Source organism: Myxocyprinus asiaticus, chromosome 34, assembly GCF_019703515.2.
Source record: "Myxocyprinus asiaticus isolate MX2 ecotype Aquarium Trade chromosome 34, UBuf_Myxa_2, whole genome shotgun sequence".
In the NCBI taxonomy this organism is placed as follows: Eukaryota; Metazoa; Chordata; class Actinopteri; order Cypriniformes; family Catostomidae; genus Myxocyprinus; species Myxocyprinus asiaticus.
The window spans coordinates 39,424,614-39,452,374 of NC_059377.1; the positions used below are offsets into that span (position 1 = coordinate 39,424,614).

Consider the following 27,761-nt stretch of genomic DNA (forward strand, 5'->3'; position numbering starts at 1 on the left):
TAGACAAAAATATAATTGTGCCAACATATTAACTGATTTCATAAACAAAACTAAAATTGTATTTAAAAAAAAAAAAAAAAAAAAAAAATTAAATGGATGACTTGGACCAAATAATACAGAAAAGCAGCTAATAAGTGCCAGGCATAGATGGGAACTCCTTCAATACTGTTTAAAAAGAATCCCAGGGTGATTCCTCAAGAAGTTGGTTGAGAAAATGCCAAGAGTAAATTTCTGCAAATTCTAAGCAAAGGGTGACTACTTTGAAGATGCTAAAATATAACACAGTTTTGATTTATTTTGCAATTTTTTAGTCACAACATAATTCCCATATTTCCATTTCTGTTATTACATAGTTTAGATGACTTTACTATTATTCTAAAATGTGAAAAAATAAATAAAAATAAAAATAAAGAATAATTGACCCTAAACTTTTGACCGATAGTGTGTGTGTGTGTGTATATATATATATATATATATATATATGTTTCATTAGACCAGAGGACATTTCTCCAAAAAGTAAGATCTTTGTCCCCCTGTGCACTTGCAAACTGTAGTCTGGCTTTTTTATGGCAGTTTTGGAGCAGTGGCTTCTTCCTTGCTGAGCAGCCTTTCAGGTTAAGTCAATATAGGACTCGTTTTATTGTGGATATAGATACTTGTCTACCTGTTTCCTCCAGCATCTTCACAGGGTCCTTTGCTGTTGTTCTGGGATTGATTTGCACTTTTCACACCAAACTACATTTATCTCTAGGAGACAGAATGTGTCTCCTTCCTGAGCGGTATGATGGCTGCATGGTCCCATGGTGTTTATACTTGTGTACTATTGTTTGTACAGATGAACGTGGTACCTTCAGGCATTTGGAAATTGCTCCAAAGGATGAACCAGACATGTGGAGGTCCACAACCTTTTTTTTTTTTCTGAGGTCTTGGCTGATTTCTTTTGATTATCCCATGATGTCAAGCAAAGAGGCACTGAGTTTGAAGGTAGGCCTTAAAATACCTCAACAGGTACACCTCCAATTCAGTACACCTCCTATCAGAAGCTAATTGTCTAAAGGTTTGACATCATTTTCTGGAATTTTCCAAGCTGCTTAAAGGCACAGTTAACTTAGTGTATGTAAACTTCTGACCCACTGGAATTGTGACCTAGTAGATTAAATGAAACAATCTGTCTGTAAACAATTATTGGAAAAAATACTTGAGTCATGCACAAAGTAGATGTCCTAAACAACTTGCCAAAACTATAGTTTGCTAATATGAAATCTGTGGAGTGGTTTTAATGACTTCAACCTAAGTGTATGTACATTTATAAATTCAACTGTGTGTGTGTGTGTGTGTGTGTGTGTGTGTGTGTGTGTGTGTGTGTGTATATATATATATATATATTTGTAAAGACATTTGTGCTGGAAAAGAATGGCATATGAGGCAAACATAACTGGTTGTTTTAAAAAGTTTTTTTTTCGAATTCACAACACCACAGCATACTGCGGCACTCACTGACATGAATAGAATTTGCTATAAATGTGCCATTACAGATACAGTAACTACTCTTGACATCTTTGCAGCATTTATAAGCAGCATGGACTGGAATCACACAGATCTTGTGTCAAACGGCCCACACCAGAGAACACATAGTCACTTATTTGCCAAAGTTCATGGAATGAATAAATAATGTTTTGTTTGAGGTCAACTAAATGAGCCTCTAATTTATTTTGTGGTCTTATTTCTTGTGCACCATTATTTGCATTTACGCTTTGTCACATGCTGGTTTATATCGGTGTCGTCCAGAGCCCCTCTCCTAGATTTACTTACCTCTAAACATCACGGATGCAGACAAATTGTGGTTGGTTGTTTTAAAGTGTCAATCAGACCACCGCTAGTTTCTAGTCTCTAGTAATCGCTAAGTCAATCTTGACAACAACAATGTTCAATACATCACACAAATCCAAATGTTTCTGTTTGCATAAAAACACCGACATGATCAATAAATTTAAGAGTAAGTGACAACTCAGCACTGTCCAAATAGGACAAGTAAGAGCTCCATTAACTGGCCTTGATCTCTCGAACACTGTCCCCGGGCCATCAGGACATCCTTACTGTTGAGCCTGGCAGGACTGCCACATCTTTCAGGGGTTAGAACACACTATCAGGAAGTACTCAACACATCCAGCCCTCTATCTTTCCTGTATCTCAAGTTCATCTCTAAATCAGACTCAGAGGAGACAGAAAGACTCTAAAAAAAAAGTCGCCCAGCTGTGTGCTTGGCTATCTTTCTCACCCTCCCTCGGTTATGATGGACACCGCATGGGTGACAGTGCTGAAAAACAAGCAGATAAATCCGTCTGGGCTCCACCCACAGCACCTATCCGTCAAAGTGATAGGCGGCTCCAGACGCCACCTCCTGATTTATCATAGTTGTGGCCAACGGGCACGGGACAGGCACGATCACGGAGAGATCCCAGACACATCTTTAGCACCTTAGCATGGCATGCTAATGATCAACCCACTCACAACAAGGCTGAAAAATACACTGCTGCCAGATAAATGTTTTTTATAACGCAAAGCTTTTTATAAGCTCGTCCAATGATACTTACAGACATAATTAGAGTCGCAACAAACACTGAAAATCAAGGAAAGCTTTGTTATTGCTGGTGTTGAGTCAGCAGAAGGGGGAATTCTGGGACAGGGCTCTCTTATGAATAAAATTCTTCCTAACTACAACTTTCTTCTAATTTTGAATATTTTACTTCTTATTTTTTTACTTATTAAAATATATCGTAAGAAAGATTTTTCTCAATAAGAATTTTATAAATCCGGCCCCAGATTTGTAATCAAGGAGAGCAAGTCCTGATGGCAGCATATTAGTGCTGAGGATAGAAGTTGGGGGGAAATTTTAAAGTATTAAAGTATTGTGATACTTTACCTCACAATACATGTATTGGTATTCTGACACCACAAATGGATATTTTTAGTTATATTATTCACATGAATATTTTGGGGGAAAAAGGCCACCACAAGTGTGTGAGAAAACAAAACAAACTGGAGAATAAGATCAGTGAACAAAAAAATAATTATTTCTATTTGTGTTGTCAGTTGATTACATTTTTTAATTGCGATTAATCGCATAATTTTTCATAGTTAATCGCGATTAATCACGGATTTTGAAAGTGCTGAAATTTAATTCTAAATATACTCTATATACTTCCTTTAAAAGCACAATTTCCTTCAAAGGAAAGAAAACAAAACAATATGTCACAATATAATGCTTTATTAACATTTTCCAAACAAAGCCTTCCACAGTACAAAGATAGAAGTGCACTAAAATAGCACCAATTAAAGTCTAAGTGGGAGTTTGACTAATTGAAAGAATTAGTCCCAAATAGGTTGCATATTCATTGCAATTCACATTAAATCTCTTAAACTCTCATCCTTCACAATATTATTCAGCTGGCAGACTGTGGCTACCTGCTTGGCTGCAGCAGTTGTGTAGCCACATTCACGATTCGCGTCAGGGCCTCAACGCCAGTGTCAAGCGCCACTTTGAACTCTACATTCCAAACAATGTCTCGTTCTGCATTTTCGTGATAGTTAAGCCTTGACGAGCTTCTGTGGTGTTTAATTTGTGCCTTAAAGAGGCTGCAAAGTACTTAATTTCTGTCACAAGACCCATCTGAGCTTGTTTTGTACAACAAATACCATTAAGAGGTCCATTCCCCATCATTTGATCACTGACAAAACTGTTGTGTGTGTGTTTGTGGTATGTGCGTCAGTGTAAAGATTCCGGGCGGACACATCGCAAAGGTTCCGCCCTGGTTTATGCTTTATTATTGGTAAATGTGTTAAGCTTTTTTAATTAATTCTATTCAACCAAATTGCAAACTCAGAACAAACTAAAAAAATAAGTCTACAACTTGTTTTATTTGTAATGATGTCTGTACAGATAGACTCCAAGCTTTTTCACGTGAAGACAAACACAATGGAACGCCATTCCCTCATGTCTATACGGTAAGTTACTATATGGCTCTACAATTAAATAAAGCAAAGAGTATGGCACTTTTTGCGCATGAAGATGAATTAGAAACAAGTGCGTAAAAGATCATAATATATTACAGTTTTGAATGACAAAACACAAAATAAATCACAATAGTATCATATATCCTCATTGTTTTTGTGACAGCTAAACAGGCCTTCACCTCTGATTTCCAAAAATGAATTATATCATCTGATTTTCATTAAAAAAAAGATATTGCCCCCTTAAATAGCCTCAATATAGTTAGCTACATTTTGTTAGTAACTTGCAGTGTAGCTACCTACATTTTGAAATGGGTAGATTGACTTTAATTGAACTACTTTAAAATAGGAGTAGCTCGTAGTTTGGGAAGCTACAGTTTTAAAGTAGCTTCTTCTGTGTGGCTTCCCCCTGTGTGCATACATAGCCAGGCCTGCAAGAGAACACCTATGCCATCTGTCTGCCTGGGCATTGGACGTGGTATGACCAGCCACTTAAAAACCTCTTACCAACCTCTTCCCACTGCCTTTTACAGCCTGTCATTCACTGTTTCTCTCTCTTGCTATCTATCACGGCCCCTAAATCTCTCTCCGGATTTGCAATATTATGAGCATTTCAACAAAATTCTCTCTCTTTCCTTATTTCTTATGCAAAAGCATGAATATCTATTAGTACAAAGAAGCATTCAGTTGTATTTCGTGAAGAAGGCTGCTAATGAGTGATGCTTGCTAAGGCAAGAATTACTTTAACTATGCTCAGAGTTAAGGTTAGAAGTTTGTTGTAATCCCTAACACTTAAGCAGTAAGGGGAGAAAGGTGTGCTATTAGTTTTTTACGTGATCAGATTTACGATTTTTGTCTGGTGGGCGACAAATCCCATTGACTTACACTTAAGGAGGGACCCGTTCCATATCTAGGGACCATAATATTGTAGAGACTTGGGGGTGGGATTTAAAAAAAAAAAAAAAAAAAAGTTATGTATTTTTTTTTACTTTGGCCAGTATGCAACCACTCGCAACACCCTAGCATCGTAGAGGCGACATTTGCATGGCAAGCACCACTCACATTTTCTTTGTAAAAATGTAGTTTTAATAGTACATTTCTCACACCTGTGTTATTGTGTGGCAGCAGTGTGTGTTTAATCTGTTACTACTTAGTTGAGTCCATGATTCCTTACAGAGCAAAGATCCACTCTGCGTTGCCCAAAAGAGTTAACACACACGCCATAATCAATGCTGCAATTTACATACTGCAGAGAGACGCTGAACTTCACTCACAAAGAGGGTGTACAGATATTTGTTCATGACTTATTTAAATAGTGTCAAGTTTGAAGAGATGAATGACTAGCTGGAACTTCAAGTAGGATTTCTGACAACATGAAACAGCATTCATTATGCATTTAACTTTCATATGGACATATATAAGTGAAACTGAATACTCAGTGGTAAAAAATGTAGAGCAGAACTTTCATCCTTGAGATTTGATTGGATCATGAAAGGTTAGATGATCACATTATTGGTAAATATTAATTGTCCCCGCCCACTTGGACTTGATTACACCAGCAGAAATGTTATTTCAGAGGCATTTTAGAATAATGTGCACTGATGAATCAGAGACAGTTATTAAAAACCATAAAAGGACCATTTTGATTTTTTGTGTTGACTTCCAAACCAAACAGAAGAAATAGCTTATTGCAGACTTTGCAGGTTTATAACCCAATACGATAAAGATGAAAACTAGATTTATTTGCATTTTCTGAAGAAAATGAGTGGTGCTTACTTACGCAAATGTCACCACAACAATGATAACTGGGGTGGTTGCCAGAGCGTTGCTACAACAGGTGGTCTCAATGGTGTTTTAGGTGGTTGTCCACTAGCTCAAGTCAAAAGAGCCTACCTCTAAATCTCAGTGATATTCTGGTCTCTAGATATGGTTTGGGTCATTTTGGGATTTTTTTTAACCCGTTTTATTGTTCACCAGACAAAAAGTCAAGTTTGGAGAGATGAATGGCAAGCTACAACTTTAACTTTGAGCGGCCCCGCAAACAAATGCGTGGACATGTTGGCTTCGCTATACACAACGCATAATTTCAATTCATTTAAACAGACTCATCTCACTTCAGAAGTGAGGATGTCAGTAAAGGGTTCAACTTTCGACATACGACTCACGAGCCATGTGACCAAACAACAAGATGCTGATCACAGTTGAATTTGTTTTTGGGAGAAATGCCAACAAAACCACATCTGGTAAAAAACCTTATTACATTTTTACATTGAAACCTGTTTGAGTCAAAAGGTTACAGTCTCTAGTTTCATCCTATATGCCATTTTTAAAATTTGAGCAAGTTATCGCAAAACTCCACACTGCTAAACACAATGTACACTAATGTTTACAATAGCACAAGATTTTTATTAGAAATCCTCTATTGACTGTGCACTATCACATTACGAATCAATGGGTTCATCCAAAAGCTGAAAAATGTTGCTTTCAGAGGATTCATATGGAGTTAGGATAAAAATATGGTGCATTTCAAACTGTTCTGACACCAGTGAACACAGACAGCACACAGAAGATTAAGCCATTCACTAAATAGGGATCAAGGAAACATCCTATGGCTATCTATGCAGCTAAGTGCCTTCAGTCTTAAAATCCAACCAAAAGTTTAGTTTCAGCAACAAAAAAAAGGTTACAATTCTAAAAAAAAAATTCTGATTGGTTTGTAAATAAGCTGTTTGCAAAAGATTTCAAGAGTTGCTCTGAAGAGTACAAAGACAATGAAGAACAACTGCCAATGAAATATAGGATAGAGCACACAGCAACCAATGACCACAGGACAAAGAATAGAGAAACCAATGACCTACAGGACAGAGTGAGCAGCCAATTAAAAAAATTCTATAATGAATATAAGTTACTTATATTAAGGGTGTCTAAACTTTGGAAAATACATGCAATCAAAGGTTGCTGTGAAGAGTATCAAAACAATAGAGAAAAACAGCAAATGAAATGCAGGACAGAGAACAGCAACCAAGGAAACGCAGGCTAGACCACAGAGTAGCCAATGAGCTTCTGGAATGTATCTATGGCACGCACTAAACAAGCTGCTGGATTTCTCAGGAACTGCATAATAAACAAACATACTAGACACCCAGGTATATACTAACACAGGCATAAATCAGTGGCTGAAACTGACGGTGCCGTGTGGCCCCTTTGTGCAAATGAAAATGGTTTCCATGGTAACGCAGAATGCCGCATAGTATTTGCTCTTTAAGAGCCAATAGACTCAAGAGTGAAACTAGATTTATAGATTATGGCTCTAACATACAAACACACAAATCAACACTCTCATTTCAAGTTGTGATGTAATATTTCTTGAGTATTACACATTAAAAGCATCACGCACTTAAAAGCAGCAAACATCAGTATGTTGATTAAAATGTTTTGGGTTTTTGTGTAATGGCTCCTTGCAACATAATGCATGAATGCATGCTCTCTGATTTCACATTGCACAAAACCACTATAATCAACCACTCCTAATTTAACAAATAATTAGGGAATGCTTTTTAGAAAAATTAATGTTTGCATTAGAAGTTAAAAACCATGAGACTGGATTTCTAATGCATGATGTTAAAGTTAACATGAAACAGCATTTACAATCCACTTAACTTAAAAAATAAATAAAAAAAAGACATTTTCGAATGCAACATGATATTCAACCAGAGAGAAAAAAAAATATGGGATCTCTACATCTATCTTTTACAAATATTGCCCTTTCTTTCATATCACAGTGTATGTTTTAGATGGTTAAGATGTAATGAAGGGCATCTCATAGAGGGACTTGATTTTATCCATTGGGAACTGATTAGGACTCTTTATTTTACATTTATTTATTACCCTCTCTGTCATACTGTTGTGAATTTTCCAATAAAATTTCACTTTCTGATCTGTCTCAGTTCAGCGGGTTGAGAAGTTAAATAAATGAAAGGATTAAAGAGAGAGAGAGCCATAATTATATGAACCATAAGTTCTAGAAATAGCACACTTTTAAAGTTTAAACTTGGTGTCATTACTTTTTAATAATCCACCATCTAAAATGCAATGACCCAGAACAGGTCTCACTGAAATTAGTGTGAATTTAAGACAAGTGACGTGTCAGTATTCAGCACACTACTTAATTTAGTCATCAAATGAAAAGATCCCTCTATAAACTCTAGTGGAGATGCATAATAATGATGAGACCTTTCTTTGAGTGGATCTCATTGTATGTAAGTGGATCTCGACAGTACAGAAAGTGAATTGGCTCTCCTCTCCACGCCAGGAAAATCACCTTCGATGGGGTTTTAATCAAGAGTACAGTTTTCACATCTCTGATAAAGGCTTGAGATTGAGACAGAAAGAGTTGTGATATGTCCATTATAGCATTGAAGAGTGCTGACTACATTTAATTAGATTCTCATCAATACATGCAATACATAATCAAATGTAATCAGCTTAGATTACCTAAAATGTGTAATCATTTTAGGTACAAAATCATGACGAGTCTGCGAGTAAAACAATGACTTGATGGAAGCGACAAACATATAAGAGTGCTTATGAATATGTATTAGAGTGTTACGCAGCACTGGTCGACTGAATAAACATGAAGAAAGTTTGATGTGGTTTCAATGGTGCTGTCCACCCCCCAGCTGAAGAGGAGGATGAGGAGGAGGGAGTGAAGAATCACGACTGCGGATCCAAAAGCAGAGGAAGCACATGAGAGGGTGGATAGAGATAAATATAGACACAGGTTTGAGCTTTGATATATCTAGTGCCATTAAGAGAGAGAGATACCTCCAGAGATACCAGGAACCATTAACTGAAGGGTAGGAAATGTATTTGCCAAAAACAGTTTTCAAAACAACAACGATTCAAATGCGAATCAAAACTAGATGGCAGAAAACTATTAAAACAGCTCAAATATTAATAAAGGAAAGCTGTCAACACTAAAAACGCAGAATGTTTTTTTTCTTGCTCTGCACAGCGAGTCAAGAAATAAATGATTTTATTAACAAATATTACATGTGTGAACTTACTGCTTTGCATTTTAACTTCTGACTGTTATATCAAATCTCAAGACAGCATAAAGATGCTGAATTAAATGACTTTGTATGTTAAACGCATTCATAAACAAAGACTTCAATGTGGCACGTTTGGTTGTGGGCAGGTTACGTATTGACACAGTCAGTTGCGTCACTGTTCGGCTCTCAACTTTTTGTAATGCAGGTCTTTTCTAGGAGCGTTCAAGCACCAGAGCTTTTTCAGAGGAAAACGGGCAACGCACACTCCATCACACTGTGTCCAACAAGCTCTAACACTGCACTTGATTCAGCAACCATTACAAATGCAAATAAGAAACATGACCAGAGACTAGTTCTACATCCGCTGCTAGATGGGAATAACCTTTAAGACTGAATATATTTGAATATATATACAGGAGAGGAGAGAATATGAGGACATGATATTATTCTTACCCCACTGTAGAGGAGCCAGCTGCAGATGTTCTAGTATGAGTTGGTTGAGGATGCCCTCCACACTGGCCTCTCCATGACGCTGCAGTGACGAGTGCAAAATTAGTCAAGGAAATCATGACTGAATGTACAAGAATAAGGGTATATATTGCGATGGTAAATTGGTAATATATAAATAGTTTACTTTCATGACTAATCAAACTGCATAGAAATAAACACAATTCAAAACGTACATACTAACATTTCTTACAGTACGTGTCTTAACGAATGGTCGACCAACAGGGGTTTTTAATGGCCAATATGAGACTAATATCTAAAGAGCAGAGTGGCAGATGACCAATATAACGCTGATATATATAATGCAATTTAATGACTCAAAATAATATGTACACAAATAACATAACACAAGAAATCTGCAGAAACAGAAAGTTCCTAAATTGTGCTTTTATTTCTGTTTAAATGAGTTATCAAACATAAAATTAACATCAATTTATGGTTATTGTTATCTGCAAAAATCTGTGCATCCTTATTGATGATCAGTGCATTTACATGGACACCGATTTGCTAATAACTAGCAATTTATTTATTTATTTTCAAAAAATCTGCTTATAACAAACAGCGTATGACCTTACCAAACCTGATAAAAGAAAAGGTTACACTTTATTTTAATGTGTCCTTGTTACAGTGTAATTACAAAAGTAATAACTGATTATTACTAATTAACAACATGTACTTACTATAGGTTTAGGGCTAGGGTTTGGTTTAGGGTTAGTTGCTTGTAATTATGCATAATTGACTGTTATTACTATAGTCAATACATGTAATATGTGTAACAAGGTCACATTAAAATAAAGTGTTACCAAAGAAAACAGTTTAAGGAGACATGACCTTACACATCTTATAAGCATAATCATTTAAGATCGTGCATGTAAACACACTCAATTAAAACATGTAGATGTTTGAACATTTGATCAAAAAGTTCTATCATTCTCTTCTCTCTTGACCTTGAAAAACTAAAATGACCTCTACTTTTTTCTTTTTAGAAAAAAAAAAAAAAGATCTCTCTTTCTGTCTTTACGACTGTCTTTAATCAACTTTTGGCCTTTTAAAACTCATTATTATTAAGAGTATATATAAAAATACCAATAAATTTAGCACTGGCTATTTCCCTGAATGAGAACTTACATTACCTGAAAAGTTCAGTTTTGATGCTGTGTGTGGATAGAGTCGTAAGATTAATGGTTTGAGCGTGTACGAGGTCAGGATGCAGAAAGTATTGGAGCTAAACATTTAACACCTTTCACTTCCAACTTGCATTGCGATCTCAGTCTTTGCACCCTAGACCACACCCAAATGTGCTCGGCCTGACTCAGAACAGAGAAGCAGCACAATAACGGCAGCTAATACATCATGATGGCGCTGCGGATGGCCGCCTCGGTGTGGAGCGCTCCTATTGTTTTGTTGTTTTTATTTGTTTGTCCTGTGTTTAATAATCTTTTTCCAGTCAATTTTACCAGAGACGAACTGCTGAACATTCGACAGCTTATACCAGACAGTCTTTTCCCAGTTTTTGAATATTCAGACGTTTTGCTAGACATTTCAGTCGGAGGTGCGGCTTTGTTGTTCAGGAGACGCAGGCGAGGAAGACGAGCCGGTGCGCTGGTCAAACTCCGTTGGAGGGGATTTCGAACAACGCTGCCTAGCATTCATCTTGAGAATCTCCACTCTCTTCCTAACAAAATGGACGAACTATATCTCCTCACCCGCACAAACAAGGACTTTTCAACCTCTGCTGCCTTGTGCTTCACAGAAACCTGGCTGAGTGAAGCCATTCTGGACAGCGCGTTACATCTGCTGGGCTTTCAGCTGTTCAGAGCGGATCGCACCGCGGAGTTAACGGGGAAAACGAGAGGCGGTGGAACATGCTTTTACATCAGTGGAAGTTGGTGTACAGATGTAACAACGTTAAAGAGGATGTGCTGTCCTAATTTGGAAGCGCTCTTTATTAACTGTAAGCCTTTCTACTCGCCGCGGGTCTTTTCCTCGTTTATCCTGGTGAGTGTGTATATCGCGCCAAATGCGTGTTTGAATGCGGCGCTGCAACAGCTGGCTGATCAAATCACAGACACGGAACAACAATACCCGCACTCAGTTATTATTAATCTTGGGGATTTTAACAAAGCAAATCTCACACGTGAACTGCCCAAATACAAACAGCACATTACATGCCCCACCAGAGACAGAAATATACTGGATCATTGTTACACAACAATAAAGGATGCATATCGCTCTGTCCCTCTGAGCAGCTTTGGGACTCTCTGATCACTGTCTGGTTCATCTTCTTCCAACCTACAGGCAAAAATTAAAATCAACCAAGCCAGTAGTAAGGACTGTAAAGAGATGGACCAATGAAGCAGAGCAGGAACTGCAAGCCTGCTTCGACTGCACAGATTGGAGTGTTTTTGAGGCTGCAGCCACAGACCTGGACAAGCTCACAGATACTATTACATCATATATCAGTTTCTGTGAGGATATGTGCATTCCTACTAGGACTTATTTAAAGTTCAACAACGACAAACCGTGGTTTACAGCAGAGCTCAGGCAGCTTCGTCAGGCCAAAGAGGATGCGTACAGGGGTGGGAATAAAGTCTTGTACAATCAGGCCAGGAACACACTGAACAAGGAAATCAGAGTGGCTAAAATAAGATACTCTGAGAAGCTGAAAAACAAGTTTTCAGCTAACGACCCTGCATTAGTGTGGAGTGGCATGAAACAATTCACAAATTACAGGACTCCTACCCCAACCCTGTAGGGAACCAACAACTGGCTGATGACCTGAATGTGTTCTACTGCAGATTTGAAAGGCCCAATCTCACACCCCACACCCACTCTGACCTTCACTTCACACAAACACCAACACCTCCTGCAACCCCCCTCCTCCCCCCTCCTGCTACTCAACCTGCACTTAAGATCTGTGAAGATGATGTGAGCCACATCTTTCGGAAACAAAAGACGAGGAAAGCTTCAGGCCCAGATGGCGCCTCACCAGCGTGTCTTCGATCCTGTGCTAACTAGCTGGCCCCCATCTTCACACAGATCTTCAATAGATCACTGGAGCAGTGTAAAGTCCCATGCTGCTTCAAATGCTCAATCATTATTCCTGTCCCAAAGAAACCAAATATCACAGGACTTAATGACTACAGACCTGTCGCCCTGACGTCTGTGGTCATGAAATCATTTGAGAGACTGGTGTTGGCCCACCTGAAGAACATTACTGGACCCTTTCTAGATCCCCTTCAATTTGCTTATCGAGCAAACAGGTCTGTGGATGATGCAGTCAACATGGGATTGCATTATATCCTGCAACATCTGGACAGACCAGGGACATATGCAAGGATCCTTTTTGTGGACTTCAGTTCAGCTTTCAACACCATCATCCCAGCTATACTCCAGAATAAATTACATTACGAAATCAGACATCAGAAGAATACAAAGGACAATTCGGACTGCTGAGAGGATTATTGGTTGCCCCCTGCCCCCCCTTCAATAACTATACACTTCCAGAGTGAGGAAAAAGGCTGGAAAAATCATTCTGGACCCCACTCACCCTGCCCACTACCTTTTTGAACTGTTGCCTTCTGGCCGACGCTTCAGAGCTCTGAGCACCGGAACCGTCAGGCACAGGAACAGTTTTTTCCCTCAGGCTATCCATATCATGAACAGTTAAATTGCCCCATTGAGCAATAACTATGTGCAAATACACAGTTTAGTCTTTTTTATATTTATCCAACACATCCAACCTCTTCTGCCATTACATTCCTCTGAAAAAAAAAAAACAAAAACAAAAAAACATTTGCACTCTACATAACAGATAACAGATTTGTATTAGATTGCACTAGGTATGTGTGTATATATGTATGTGTGTGCATGTACGTATGTGTATAACAATTTTTTTTAATTTTTATTATTATCTATGTCTTGCTGCTGTTTTTGATTTGTTTTTGTATTGTTGTACACTGGAAGCTCCTGTCACCAAGACAAATTCCTTGTATGTGTAAGCATACTTGGCAATAAAGCTCATTCTGATTCTGATTCTGATATTTGTTTACATTTGTCATGCGTCTCTTAGAATGGGGGCATGTGTTTCTATGGGAGTATGTAATCGGACCAACTTGACAGCCGGAGTGATCCTCAGTCATTTAGTGTGTGATGCCCAGTTTTTGCCAGAAGCCATTTAGAGTACATAGTCGGTATGTGTGTGACACCTAGTAATTTTAGATTCTGATCAGATTTTAGAAGTGGTTTTGTGTAATCCATCCTAAACATGTTTTCATGGGTGAAAGTGGCTCATGTCAACTACCTGTTTGTGTTTGTGTATGGTTGGTTGACTGCCATGATGGCATACAGCATCTCATCAGCGGTCACTATAAATTTGTAAACACTCTCCCATAGGGCAGCAATTAACACAACACTTATCTGTTCCAGTTATCTGTTACTGTCTCTGTCTGCCTCTCTCCCTTCATGCTTCTATACAACTGATCAGTCATGCTGATTTCATGTATCTGTACACACACACGCATGCATGCATGCACGCACGCACGCATGCACGCACGCACGCACGCACACATCAATGCTTAGGACTTTATCTCTTTATTATGTTACATGTTTAATATTTTGAAAGTGTCATTCAGCCTCCGCAGTGGTAAGCGTCTCGCGAACAGAACAAGTGCTGGTAATCACTGGGGCGTTTAAATGCTGTTAAAATGAGGGAGTAGGCAGGAGAGATTGTGCTGCTTAGATTAGCAGCGTTCATGTCTGATCACAGGGTTTCACTCTCCTCAAATAAACTGGAGATGATGAACGGCAGTAAATGAATCTGGCGCAAGCCTGTGCTCTTTCTGAAATGTGCTGTCATGGGCGAAAACACAAATAGTGTGTGATAGTTGTGGTAGTACTTCAGGAGACATGGACAGTCGCATAAAGGTGAAACGGACACTTATACAACAAGACTGGGGTGGGGGGGGGGGGTGATTAAGAACAGTGGGAAACTTTAAAGAAATTGAACCACGCACCTACAATATACACTTTTCCTTATACATTAATATTAGTTTTAAACTAACATCACGATAATGCACTGATACTCAAACATTCTTTCATAAATAGGTAATTAATTTTGGGAACATTTTGGGAATATAGGTGTCCTTACACTACAATAACACGCAACTGAGGCTGCATTTATACTGAATGAAAATGTGTTTATGTTTGTGCAAATCACGAGGTGCTGAGGGATTCCCACCTATAACAGCCACTTTGACACAAAATCTTTAATAATGTCATACATGGTTTTCAGTTTCATATGTATCACAACCATTTTCACAACACAAACCTTTGACACGCTGTTAACATTTTCTGCTGTCACAGTTTACGTCAAAGCGTGCTGTAATGGTTAATGCTACAGCATTTTTCACAAATCAACACAGATCAATATGGACATTTTCTGGCTACATTACAACTTTTTAAGCCAGCATAATGCCAAAACTGATTTTGCAGCATTTCAAGTCCTGTTCACAGTGCAGTTAAATTAAGATATCGATGTGAAAGTGTGTATAAGCTTAGCTATTTTGAAAGATTGGAGCGAGATACTGCTTAGCAATTGACAAAAAGGGACTAGAGGCTTAAAGGTCAAGCACAGGAGTACTGACTAGCTGTCCTTGTGGTTACACCCAAATGGGCTATAATCAAAATAAACCTATAACAAGGTTAACAAACACATATACATGGTCGTGATTACATCACAGAGGCCAGAACATACACACTCAAAAAATGAAGTCATTACCCTTCCTTAATTTAATTTGAGAAAGTTTTTACAAGCAATTTAATGTTATTCATTCAGATTAAGTCTTCTCTTTCAGTTTCACTGAGCCAACATAAATTAGTTAGATTAGGTCAAATCAACGTACTATGGTAGTTTTAACTCAACTTCAATAGGTCCGTCAAACTCAATCTACTAAGTTTTTATTCAAATCATTTTCTTATGTTGGTCCAACTTCATTTATTTGAGTAATCATTAGTAGATCCCAGGTGAGCATGTGTAAGGACCGTGACTGTTGCATTGTCAATTTAACAGCAACTGCTTATGGAGCTAAGAATCACACAAATCAAGCATCACTTGAAAGTGAACGTCCATCCTCAAGCTAAGCACAAGCAACATTCTTCACCACAATGGTAACCCCCAAAAACTCCAGCATAAAAGACACTCTTTTTAAAAACCAATTTAGCGGAACATTAAAAATAAACAAATCTCCTAATATTTTAATGCACTTGTTCTCCCTTTCCAGTCCCATGCAAAGCATACTGGGAAATGAAAATCCCCTGCTCAGTTTCATCAATGCTACATTAACACCACAAAAAGTATTAATGTAGTCAGGTTGTGACAAAATGTTCTAGAATTGTTTTACTTTAGTTCATTTTAATTAAGTAAACTTAACAAGCAGCAAAAATCCTTTTTTTTTTTTAATGCACACTACCGCAGGCTCATGTTCTCACACACACAAAATAAGTCTGAACCATATGTCACTGTATCAGACTTGATGTAATAGTGTCTGTTCCAGTAGATCCAGCTGTTAGAGACAGCTGTCTGACGGACAGCCTCACAGCTGGGACACACACACATATGCACACACACACACACACACATACACACACACAGTATTACATTCATACGTTGCAAACATCACCTAGTTCACTCTTCCTCAAACCCAAATCTCCAGCAATTCAGAAAACCAAAACCATACCATCAACTTCAGTAGATTTATAAAACCGACAGTAAAGACTCTAAAATTGGATTGGATGAGCCGTGTTCAAAGCCGTTGTAAAATAGCAACAACATAAACACCTGTGACTACCAAGCTGCTACAGTAGTTTCCATCCACTTTTTGCGCTATTTTGTTATCGATAAAGTGAAAAGGGGTAAAAAAAATTTGGCAAATTTTGCCATCATCTGCCCTTTTCCATTCAAATGGCCTTTTATCACTTACTGCTTAAAAAAACACTTTGTCGCATAAGTTTTGGTTTATCGCAAAAGAAATCTGCCCTTAAGCCGTTTCCATACAGAAATGTGTGTTTATCGCTAATTGTGTACCTTTTGCCACCCAGATTTGCCTCCCAGATGATCCGAGGTAAAGAGGGTTAGATTTAAAATATTTAAAAGTTTTAAAAGGTTCAAAAGCTGGTTTTCTGAAAGTGAACTCAACATTGGACAAACAGTTCCAATAGTTTATAGTCTTGAAATATGTGTAGAACATTCTGAGAACGTCATTCAGCCGACTTTTTTCATCTACATGGTAAGGCTAATTTAAGTTTGTGTAAAGAAAAGGCAAGTATATAGTCCTAACAATAATATTTTTTCATTTGGTAATTAATTTTATTAATTGAATGCTTTATTTGTTTGGTAATTTATTTAATACAGGGAATTTTGCTGGCAATTTTTCAAAATTAAGCTAACCAATCATTTTTATAGAATTGGGCTGTTAGTGTTCCAAAAAAGCACACTGATGCTTTCCTCCTACTATTGTGTATTTATTTTTCATTTAAAGTGACTTTGTGCACAGAAACTAGATGTGTTTTGTATTGTGGGCTAAATCCATGACTGCCGTCTATTAATTTGAATGGTGTGGAAAAGCAACTTTAATAAATAAACGTATGGCTACCGCAATTAAATTAATCGGCCATTAATTTGTTCTCCATGCACTTTTTGATGACAGGTGCATGATACGAGATATTTGCGTTGGCACTCCTGGAAGTGTCATGACCCAGATGTGTTTGCAGCATTGGATCTGTGCAATTATACTGTTAAGACCAATCCATAACAGTGAGAGTAATGCTTCACGTACAATAAATTAGCTTTTATGGATATATACCTTGTCATCATGATTAATACCGGCTAACAATTGGGGTAAATTCTGTCATGTGACACTACATTTTTGCATTACTGCCTATTTTTTCAAAAAGAACAAAAAGAAGTTTTTCACGACATTTGAAGTATCAACATAGAGTTTATGCGCTAGAGTTAAATGGAAACATATTATGTCGACACTTGTGAAATTTTAGCAATAATTTGCGTTTCCATCAGCTATATCGGTAAACTTTTTGATGCGCTACACCTTTTTCCCCATCATGCAGCATTTTCGCTAATAGTGAGGATAGAAAAATTACTCACATCTGGTTACCTTCTGGAAGAATGGGTCATTATAAATATTATTAACAATACATTCAATTATTTATCAAACACTGATAACTTTGTATCATATTGCCATTGCTGCTGTATAATAAAGGCCAAATGCCAATTAAAGGAATATTCCGGGTTCAATACAAGTTATGCTCAATAAACAGCATTTGTGGCATAATATTGATTACCCAAAAAATTAATTTGGCTTGTCCCTCCTTTTCTTTAAAAAAAGCAAAAATCTGGTTTACAGTGAGGCACTTACAATGGAAGTAAATGGGGCCAATCTGTAAAAGTTAAAATACTCACTGTTTCAAAAGTATTGCCACAAAATGTAAACAGTATGCATGCAAACATGATATTAGTGTGATAAAATCACTTACTAACCTTTTCTGTGTAAAGTTACAGTTCATTTTACTACTTTGTTGGCATGATGATGGAATGTCAACAAACCATAAACCCTAAAACCACTGTAAAAATGGCGATTTAACCAAATTAATAGCTCAAATAATCCACCTTTTTCCTGAATGCGGAAGTGCTCCACAGTTAGCCTGTTTTCTATTTCCGGTCTCCAGTGTTTTTAACCGCACCTGTGTATATTTTTAGCAGGTAAAGTATTACATTTGTAGAAATTGTCAAAAATGTGGCTCTATAGTGCCGATACAAGACGAGATGACAGCGTTTTTTTTTTTTTTTGCTGTTGTTTTTTTTACAATAACTCAACGGAGTATGTAGATAACATGAAGCGATGGTCCGATGCTAGTTACGATGATGTCATTAACTACTTTGAGTTATGACAGACAACAACTGCACAAGTTGAGCGTGAAATTAATTTTTACTCCAAATAACACTTAAATGGTTGTTGTTCTCCATCTGGATCGCTCGTTTCGGTTAGTTTTACATTGCGTCTCGAGACCAGAAACAGAAAACAGCCAGTTAGAATCATCATTGCACCACCCAGTGGTTGCTCAGGAAAACTGTGGATACATGAGTTTTAACAGGATAATTATTGTAAGTGCTTTTAAAAAATTATAAGCTTCACATTCACTTCCGCTGTAAATGCTTCACTGTAATCTCGATTTTTGCTTCTTTTTGTTATTTTTTATTTTTTTAAAGAAAATAAGTGAAAAATAATTTTTTGTGGTAATCAACATTACGCCACAAATGCTGTCAACTAAGCTTATTTTATATTGAACCCGGAATATTCATTTAAGGCTCTGTGTTTTTACTCAATTTTATAATAAAGCAATAAGCCACAAGAAGCCGTGCTTTACAGTAATTTCAGGCACTCCACTTCATGTAGGGTCTTACAACACTCCTTAACGATTGTAAAAACACTGCAACACAAAGTCTCTTGTGGCTTACTATTTTATCATACAGAGAATCAAATTGAGATAACTAATAAGCCAACCTCGGAAGTGTTCAACAGTGGAGATGTAGAGTAAAGCAAAATAATTTGCAAAGTTGGCTAGAGTAAAGGATATGATGGTCCAGTGGATGTCCAGTGTGCTGTTGATGAATCCTCCCTGCACCTGTTGTCTCTTCTCTTCCTGTTGGCGAACAGTGGCCAGCCACAATGCATCATGATCCGTCACAGGCATGCTGTCAAAGTCAAACTTATCCACCTGAATAGCCATCCTGCAACACAAAATCACAAATAAACAAAGGTCAAGTGAAGTTTGTGAGATATCAACTTATGAAGGGAAAATAGTGCCTAAATGATTTGCATGCGCAGAGTAAGATTTTTGAATGCATAAATCAAATTGCAAGCGCATTTTTTCCATGCGCTCAGATCGTGTAAAGGTGTAAATTAAGTTGCAAGCATAAGAAAAAATGATTAGCAATACATTAATGCTTTGCATAAGTGTAATTCATGTGTTGTGAATCCGTAACTTCATATTAACACAAAGTAAATTGGATTTGTATTCTTCGAACTTCCTTTTTTTCCCGCACTAACACTTTTGGCACTGTTTTTGTGCCTAAACATGGTCAAAAACATTGTAAACAGCGATATGCAAGCAACAAAAGTGTGTCATGAACAGCAAAACAGATTGACCATGAAGAATCAGTCTGTATGTGTGAAATAAACTACTGCAAATGTGTAAATGATTTGAGTTTGTGGCGAAAATATTTTTCAGAACTAATCCGATATACACTGTTCCGTCTTCCCTTTCGTTGTGCTCACACTTTTGGCATAAATTTCTCACAGAAAATAGTTTTGCAACCGCAAAGGGGAAGGCAGGTCTACCTGTTTCTGGTAACCAATCAAATGAGGTTTTCATTGACCAGTCTACTCTAACCTGATTGGTTTAATAACGTGACAGACAGCTTCTTCACATGGCTCAGGGGAAGGTCCCTATTAGCCCCTGCTGGTAGATGCTGGAACTACATCACCCGATGGCAAAAAGCATGTTTTTCCACGGACAGCCATTCAAAAGTAGCCATGTTTTATGATGAAATATTTTTTTTTTCAAGAACCATTTCAATCTCAATTACTTAATTACATTAGAGTACATCTTCATCTGGTGACGGATTGTTATTGAATGGCTCTTAAAAGCGTGAAATTGATTTTTATTTTTCCCTATCTATCCCCATTGACGAGTGACAAGTCACATGACACCCGATCCCGGAACTGAGCGCCCATGAGCAAAGATGGCAAACTCCATTTTGCAAGCTTCCTGGGAACGGTCATCTAGAAGGGATCCCTCTCTCGTTAACCTCTCGCACAAGCGCATTCTGTTAAGATGCTTTCACTTGTGCTTTTTTGCTTGCATCTCAGCGTATTAATGATGGAAAGCATTAGAAACTTTAATAATATCAATAATTTAACATTGTTATTATTATTATCATCATTATCATAGAGTGACTGTCTGCACTAGGTGTAAATGTCTGCCACAGTGTGGCTATTTGCACTGAAATAGTCTGGTGGAAACAAAGAAATTACAGACAAACTGCTTCTTTAGTGTCTCTGCAATGGCTTAGTGTTATAAAATGGTGTGAATGTGCTTTTTCTATGCGGATGATCTAATCCGAGTTTTCCCCATCCGTTTTCCTTTCTCCACTCTTAATATTATTCTTTAATAATACTTATAATAATACATAAACTTAATATAAAGGTTGATTTCCTTGCAGTGATAGGTTGGTGTAGTGGGACTCTCCCAATTTGGAATGCCCAATTCCCAATGTGTTCTAAGTCCTTGTGATGGTGTAGTGACTCGCCTCAATCCAGGTGGCACGAATCTCAGCTGCCTCTGTGTCTGAGACCATCAACCCGCGCATCTTATCTTATTGTTGAGTGTGTTACCACGGAGATATAGCGTGTGTGGAGGCTTCACGCCATCCACTGCGGCATCCACGCACAACTCACCACGCGCCCCACCGAGAGTGAACCATATTATAGCGATCACAAGGAGGTTACCCCGTGTGACTCTACCCTCCCTAGCAACCGGGCCAATTTGGTTGCTTTGGAGACCCAGCTGGAGTCACTCAGCACACCCTGGGATTCGAACTAGTGAACTCCAGGGGTGGTAGCCAGCGTCTTTTACCACTGAGCTACCCAGGCCCCCCTGTCTGTGAGACTCTAAATAAACACACTGCAGTGATGCCCTGTTAGTATTTAATTAGGGCTGCAAATATTCAGGGTTGGGGAATAACGGAATAAATGTAACGGGATTACGTATTTAAAATACAAAATATTAGTGACTGTATTCCACTACAGTTACAATTTAAATGATTGATAATTAGAATACAGTTACATTCAAAAAGTATTTTGATTACTGAAGAGATTACTTTGCATTTTATTGTCATTTGTTTCATTTAATATTTAGTCCCTTCAGATGGAAAACATTTATACATATAAATGATGCGGTCCAAAGTGCATTTGAACAGCGGTGAAACACTTTCTTATGATGTGTTACATTCATACGAGCAGACAGAGAAGTACGTTTGAAGTAAGTTTGGAGCAGTAGAAATAGAAATAAACCTTGTGTAAATCGTCAGCTTTACGCTAAGATAAAATGCTATTTCTAGTCATTTTACATGCACGTTACCAGACACGATCATATCTTTTTATCAAGAAAATTCACGTTGGATCATAATTTCTTTTTAGGGCAAAAATCATATTCTTGATCATAATTTTTGTATTGTTTTCCTGTAAAAATATCTAAAAATCCAATTTGATTGATCTAGTTTTAGAAACAACACTGCATGAGATATTTCGGTTTTTCAGAGAATGTATTTTTAACATGTGTATTTTGTCTTACTGTACTGGCAGAGTTTTTATAGTCAAAACAAGTGACAAGTCCCAACCCTGCAAATAGTATCTGTCTAACACTATTTGCACTTAGTGCAAATAGCCTCTGCCTTATTATTATTATTATTAAGAAATCCTGTTGTCTTCTTGAAATCTCATATTGCACCCCATGTTTCTTGGATACAAGAATAATATTTTGAAAAAAGTTCATGTTAAGGCATATATTGCTTTAAATCTTAGATTCTGTTATTGTGACTTAATTGGTATAAATAGTAATTCATGAATTAAAAAGTGTTTGTGTTGAAAAAACTAGCTGCTGTTTAAAACATTCATCTCTTTTAGAACTGGAAAATGTAAAACAAATCTTGTGGAGATTTTGTTTGTGTTCCGCAGCCTGAGCTCCTTTCCAATCGAATCGTAAAGAAAAATGCAAACAAATGTGTCCACACTCAAGATATACATCCACTGAAGTGCGGATGCAATCTTTGTTTATTAAAATATAAAGCTGCATCTGAGTGGATGAGAACCCAGGACTTCTTATACAAGGGGCGAATATATTACCATTTGACCACCCAGTCAGACTCTCAATAACTGAGCTGATTGATGTACTTCTCCAGTGACCAACAATATTTCATGACCAAAAGTAGCAGAGGTAGAGCTAAAGTTATAAAATGTATTTTGTGAAATATTTATTTTAGAGCTTGAATTGATCATCAAAACTGACTGTTCATCAAAACAGACTATTTAAAGTAATCTTTTACGAGATCCTCTTCAAAATGGCTTGCCAATGATAAATAAAATAAAATATAATTAAAATAATGAACAGCACCGAGAAGAAACATTTGAACACCAAATTGAGATTTATATTTATATCAATAAACGGTGTCGGCTCAACTTTACTGATTTATTAATATTTAAGTTTAACATATGAAAGGAGGTCACATGACGCCATGCAAGACGCAGATGTGCGAGCGACGAGCTCTGCGCACTTTGCTAATTTTTGTAATTATTTTCATGTTATAATCTGGTGAAATTTGATACACCCAGTTACACATTTGCTCTTTGAGGCAAAACATGGCAAAGAAGTCAAAATCCTCGGGCTCTGGAGACATTAAAAACACTTACGTGTTCAGGATGAAAGCCCCGACAGGCCTACAGACCGGGGACTCGATTTGGATGGCGCGGCGGGAGAGGAGATCCAGCGTCAATTGTCCAACATGTCGGTGATGCTGACGAAGGTTCTTGCTGACTTGGAGGATCTCGCTGTAATACGTTGATCAATTATGGCGATGGAAATAAAATTCTCTGAGTTAGTTACAAGAGTGACTGATGTTGAGAGACGAATCAATTGTCTGGAATCTTCAGAGAGGGAATTAACCGTTAATCAAGTTGATTTGGAACATCTCCTTGAAAAGCTTGAAGACCTTAAGAATAGAAGCCGTAGGAATAACTGTTCGAATTGTTGGAATTCCTGAGCATGAGGAGGGCAGAGACATGGTGAAATTCCTAGACGAGCTTTTCCCGAGTCTGCTCGACATGACAGGCCATAAACTGGAAATCGAGCGAGCTTACAGTGTCCCAGCTCACAGATTTGCAGAGGGAGAAAGGCCCCAATCAATCCTGGCCAAATTTCTGATATCATCCGATAAAGATCTTGTGTTGCGCCAGGCGAGGAGCAAAGGGAACCTTTCTTTGGAGTACCATAATATATTCTTGTTCCTGGACTTTGTGAGTTTGACGAGAGAAACGCGATCGGTTCAAGGAATGTAAGAAACTCTTACATCAGCGGAAGATCACTTTTGCTCTGATGTTTCTGGCCAAACTGAGAATAGAAACAAAGGATGGTCGCAAAGTATTTACATGTCTCAATCAGGCAATGTATTTTATAGAATCAATGGGTGAGTAAACCATTATGTGTTTCTCTTGTGAGTGGGTTGACTCGCTGTACTTACTCTGGCTTTTGAGGAAGCTAGGCATCATTTTGGTTTCTTTTTGCTTTTTGCATTGGCTCTGCTGAGCGGCTGGAGTTTGTTTTGTGAATAACACTTTTCCTTAAAGAAACTTTTGTATTGACGGAAGATTACCTTTGCATTGAAGTCCCCGGCCAGTTTGAGAGTGGACACTATGGATGACCGCAAAATATCTACATGCTCACACAAAGGATGTATTTTATAAAGTTGACAGATTGAGTACATCATGGTATATACTTTTAATGCGGCCTCCGAGTGAATTGACTCGACCATCCAGGGAACTGGGATGCCAGTTTTGTTTCTTTTTGTATTGGTTCCACCTAACAGCTGGAGCTTGTTCTATTGAATAACAGTCCTTTGGAACAGCTGTGGATTAATCTGTTTCGTTCTTCGTGCTTATTCCTTCTGCTGGCTAGAGTTTGTTTTGTTGAGTATTTTTACGGGACATTGGAATGATTACGTCATCCGCTGAACTCATAACAGCTGGCTCAGTGAACATTCGTTTGTCTGTCCGAGGAATCTGAACGGTTTTATATCAGCTGGAATTTGTTTTGTGGAAGATCACACCTTTGAGACAGTTCTGTGAATGAATCTACACATTCTTTGTGTTCATTCTTCCTACTGGCTGGGGTTTATTTTACAAAGTATTTTCTGTTATGTAATTTTGCCTCACAAATTTGTGAGGCAAAATTGAGCAATCTGACGGCAAAGTTGTCGTGGGGGCTCATGGGCGTTCATGGACCTTTCGAGTTTAGAGGGATTGTCGCTGGTTGGCGCTTTCATGCGGGGGGTTAATGTGCATGCTTTTCTTTTTTCTGTTTGTTTTGTTCGGGGGGAAGTTCAGGGTTTGATTGTTTCACTAATGGGGAATGTGGTCTGTATAATTTTGTTTTTGACAATTTATTTTTTATACTATATCAAAATGTCAAATGTTAATATGAGTGGATTGTCTCTCTCCACATGGAATGTAAATTGGTTGGGGAACCCCATAAAAAGAAGGAAGGTTATTACTTTTCTTAAACAAAGGAAATATGATATAGTGTTTCTTCAAGAAACACATCTCTCCCCAAAGGAAGCTGAAAAATTTGGGAAGATATGGGGTGGACATATTTTCTTTAGTGCTGGCTCAAGTAACAGCAAGGGAGTCATTATATTGATAAATAAACATCTACAATTCAAATGTCTCAAACAGACTAAAGATAAATTAGGGAGAGTCATTATTGTTTTAGCTGAAATTCAGGGGCAAAGGTTGATTTTGGCTAATATTTACGCACCTAACGCTGAAAAAAGCAGGGCTTTTTTATAGATCTTGAAGGGATGCTGCAAACCACTGGCACCCCTCATGATATAATATGGGGAGGAGATTTTAATATTTTGATGGACTCAGTCCTTGATCATAGTGAAGCAAAAGTGTGTAAGCCCCCTAGAGCAACATTGACGATTCACAGAATGTGTAAAAATCTTGGTCTTACAGATATTTGGAGACTTCTGAACCCATCTGGTAGGGACTATACATTTTTTCATCATTCCATAAGATTTATTCTGGAATAGATTTGTTTTGATATCCAAATCTCTGATTTCATCTGTTGCTGATTGCTCAATTGGAAATATCTTAGTCTCAGATCATGCCCTGGTGAGTTTAGAGGTGTTGCCATATACAGAGAAAAAGAAATCATATAGTTGGCACCTTAATGTGTCCCTTTTGCAAAATCCTGATTTCCAACAAATGTTAAAGACTGAAATCAATGTTTATATGGAGACCAACTGGTCCTCAGTATTCTCTGTGGGCGTGGCTCGGGAGGCACTTAAGGTGGTTCTTAGGGGTCGGATCATACAGTATGCCTCATTCACCAAAAAATCCAAAGCACAAGAACTTGTGGAGTTGGAAGGAAATATTAAAAGTGCCAAGGCAGACCTGAAGTGCCGTATGTCATCTGATGGCCTCAGAGAATTGACCCGATTTAAATATAGATATAATACTATTTTGTAGCGGAAAGTGGAGTTTTGGTTATTCAGGGCAAGACAGTCATACTTTGAGTTGGGGGACAAAGCAGGAAAACTTTTGGCTAGATATATAAAGCAGAAAGAGTCTTTTTCTGCCATTCCCTCAGTGAAATCTGCTGGTGGTGAAATATTTACCTCAGCCACTGATAATATTAATGCTTTTAAAGAATTCTACTTTGATCTTTATAGGTCCACATCTTCGTCTACTGATGAGGATATTAAGAACTTTGTGGAACCATTAGATCTTCCAAAACTGACGACTGAGCAAAGGAGTTCTCTTGATTCTGAAATAACCTTGGAGGAGCTTGATGAGGTAATTAAGGCCCTGCCTACAGGCAAGGCTCCAGGGCCTGATGGCTTTGCCGCTGAGTTTTTCAAAACTTATGCTACAGAACTGGCTCCACTTTTGTTAGAAATTTATAAGGAATCATTAAAGAATGGAAAGCTTACGCCAACCATGACACAAGCCTGGATCAGTCTGATTCTTAAAAAGGACAAAGATCCAAGCGAGTGTAAAAGTTACCGTCCAATTTCCCTGATTCAGTTAGACGTAAAAATGTTGTCAAAAATTCTGGCTAATCGATTAAGTAAAGTTATGACATCACTTATACATATAGATCAGGTGGGGTTTATTCGAGGCCGTAGCTCTTCTGATAACATTAGGCGTCTCATCAATATCATGCAGTCAGTAGCGAATGATCAGACTCCTGTCGCTGCCATCTCACTTGATGCTGAAATGCGTTTGATATGGTAGAATGGGATTCTCTTTTTTTTATTTTTTTTTTGATTTTTACCCTTTTTCACCCAATTTGGAATACCCAGTTCCCAGTGTGCTTTTAAGTCCTCGTGGTCGCGTAGTGATTCGCCTCAATCCGGGATTATCTTTTTAAGATTTTGGAAATGTATGGGTTCGGGAGTAAGCTACTTTATAGACACCTTGTAGCAGCGGTACAAACAAATGAACTAATTTCAGATTTTTTTACTCTGGATAGGGGCACCCGGCAGGGTTGCCCTCTTTCCCCCTTATTGTTCTGTCTTGCCCTGGAACCATTAGCAGCCGATGATTTTCAAGGGGTCATTGCGGGAGGTGTGGTGCATAAGCTTCTGCTTTATGCAGATTATATTTTAGATCTATGCCTTGCCTCCACAGAATTATTCTCAAGTTCTCAGGATACAAAGTCAATTGGTCTAAATCCGAAGCTTTGGCTTCGACAGCGTATTGTCCAGTAACGGCTTTTCAGCCAGGCGCAGTCCAGTGGCCCAAACAGGGAATTAAATATTTGGGAATTTTATTCTCAGCAAATTTGTCTGATTTAGTCAGAGTTCATTTTGATCCCTTAATAAAGAGGTTTTCAAATGATGTGGACAGGTGGGCTTCATTACATTTATCTATGATTGGGAAGGTTAATGTTATTAAAATGAATTGTATTCCAAAATTCAACTACCTGCTACAGTCTCTCCCTGTAGATGTCCCCCTCTCTTATTTCAAGCAATTTGATAGCATAGTGAAATGGTAAGTGTCCCAGGTTAAATTTCAATAAGTTACATAGGCCGATTGACAATGGTGGGTTAGGCCTACCCAAGATTTTGTTTTATTATTATGCATTTGGTCTTGGACATTTGGCTCATTGGTCACTTCCACCTGAGAGAGCCCCTCCCTGGTTTTGTATTGAAAAGGAAGTTCTTGCCTCTATCTCGCCACTGCAAAGCCTTTCGATCAATCTGCCGGAGAGGTTAAGTCGCACCCCGTTATTTTGCATTTGCACTCGATATGGACAAAATTGTCCGGAGTATTTAAT

The 27,761-nt window shown here is 37.9% G+C and overlaps 1 protein-coding gene across 3 annotated transcripts in view; it reads right to left on the reverse strand.

Moving 5' to 3' along the window:
• LOC127425128 (trafficking protein particle complex subunit 9-like) overlaps positions 1 to 27,761 on the reverse strand; it is a 290,373-nt gene that overhangs the window by 81,178 nt on the left and 181,434 nt on the right. For all 3 annotated transcript variants that reach the window (XM_051670795.1, XM_051670794.1, XM_051670793.1), the window contains 2 exons: positions 19,221 to 19,374; positions 9,516 to 9,606 (listed from right to left, as the gene is read on the reverse strand). In XM_051670795.1, the coding sequence (XP_051526755.1) occupies positions 9,516 to 9,606; positions 19,221 to 19,374 (245 nt within the window). The remainder of the gene's footprint in view (positions 1 to 9,515; positions 9,607 to 19,220; positions 19,375 to 27,761) is intronic.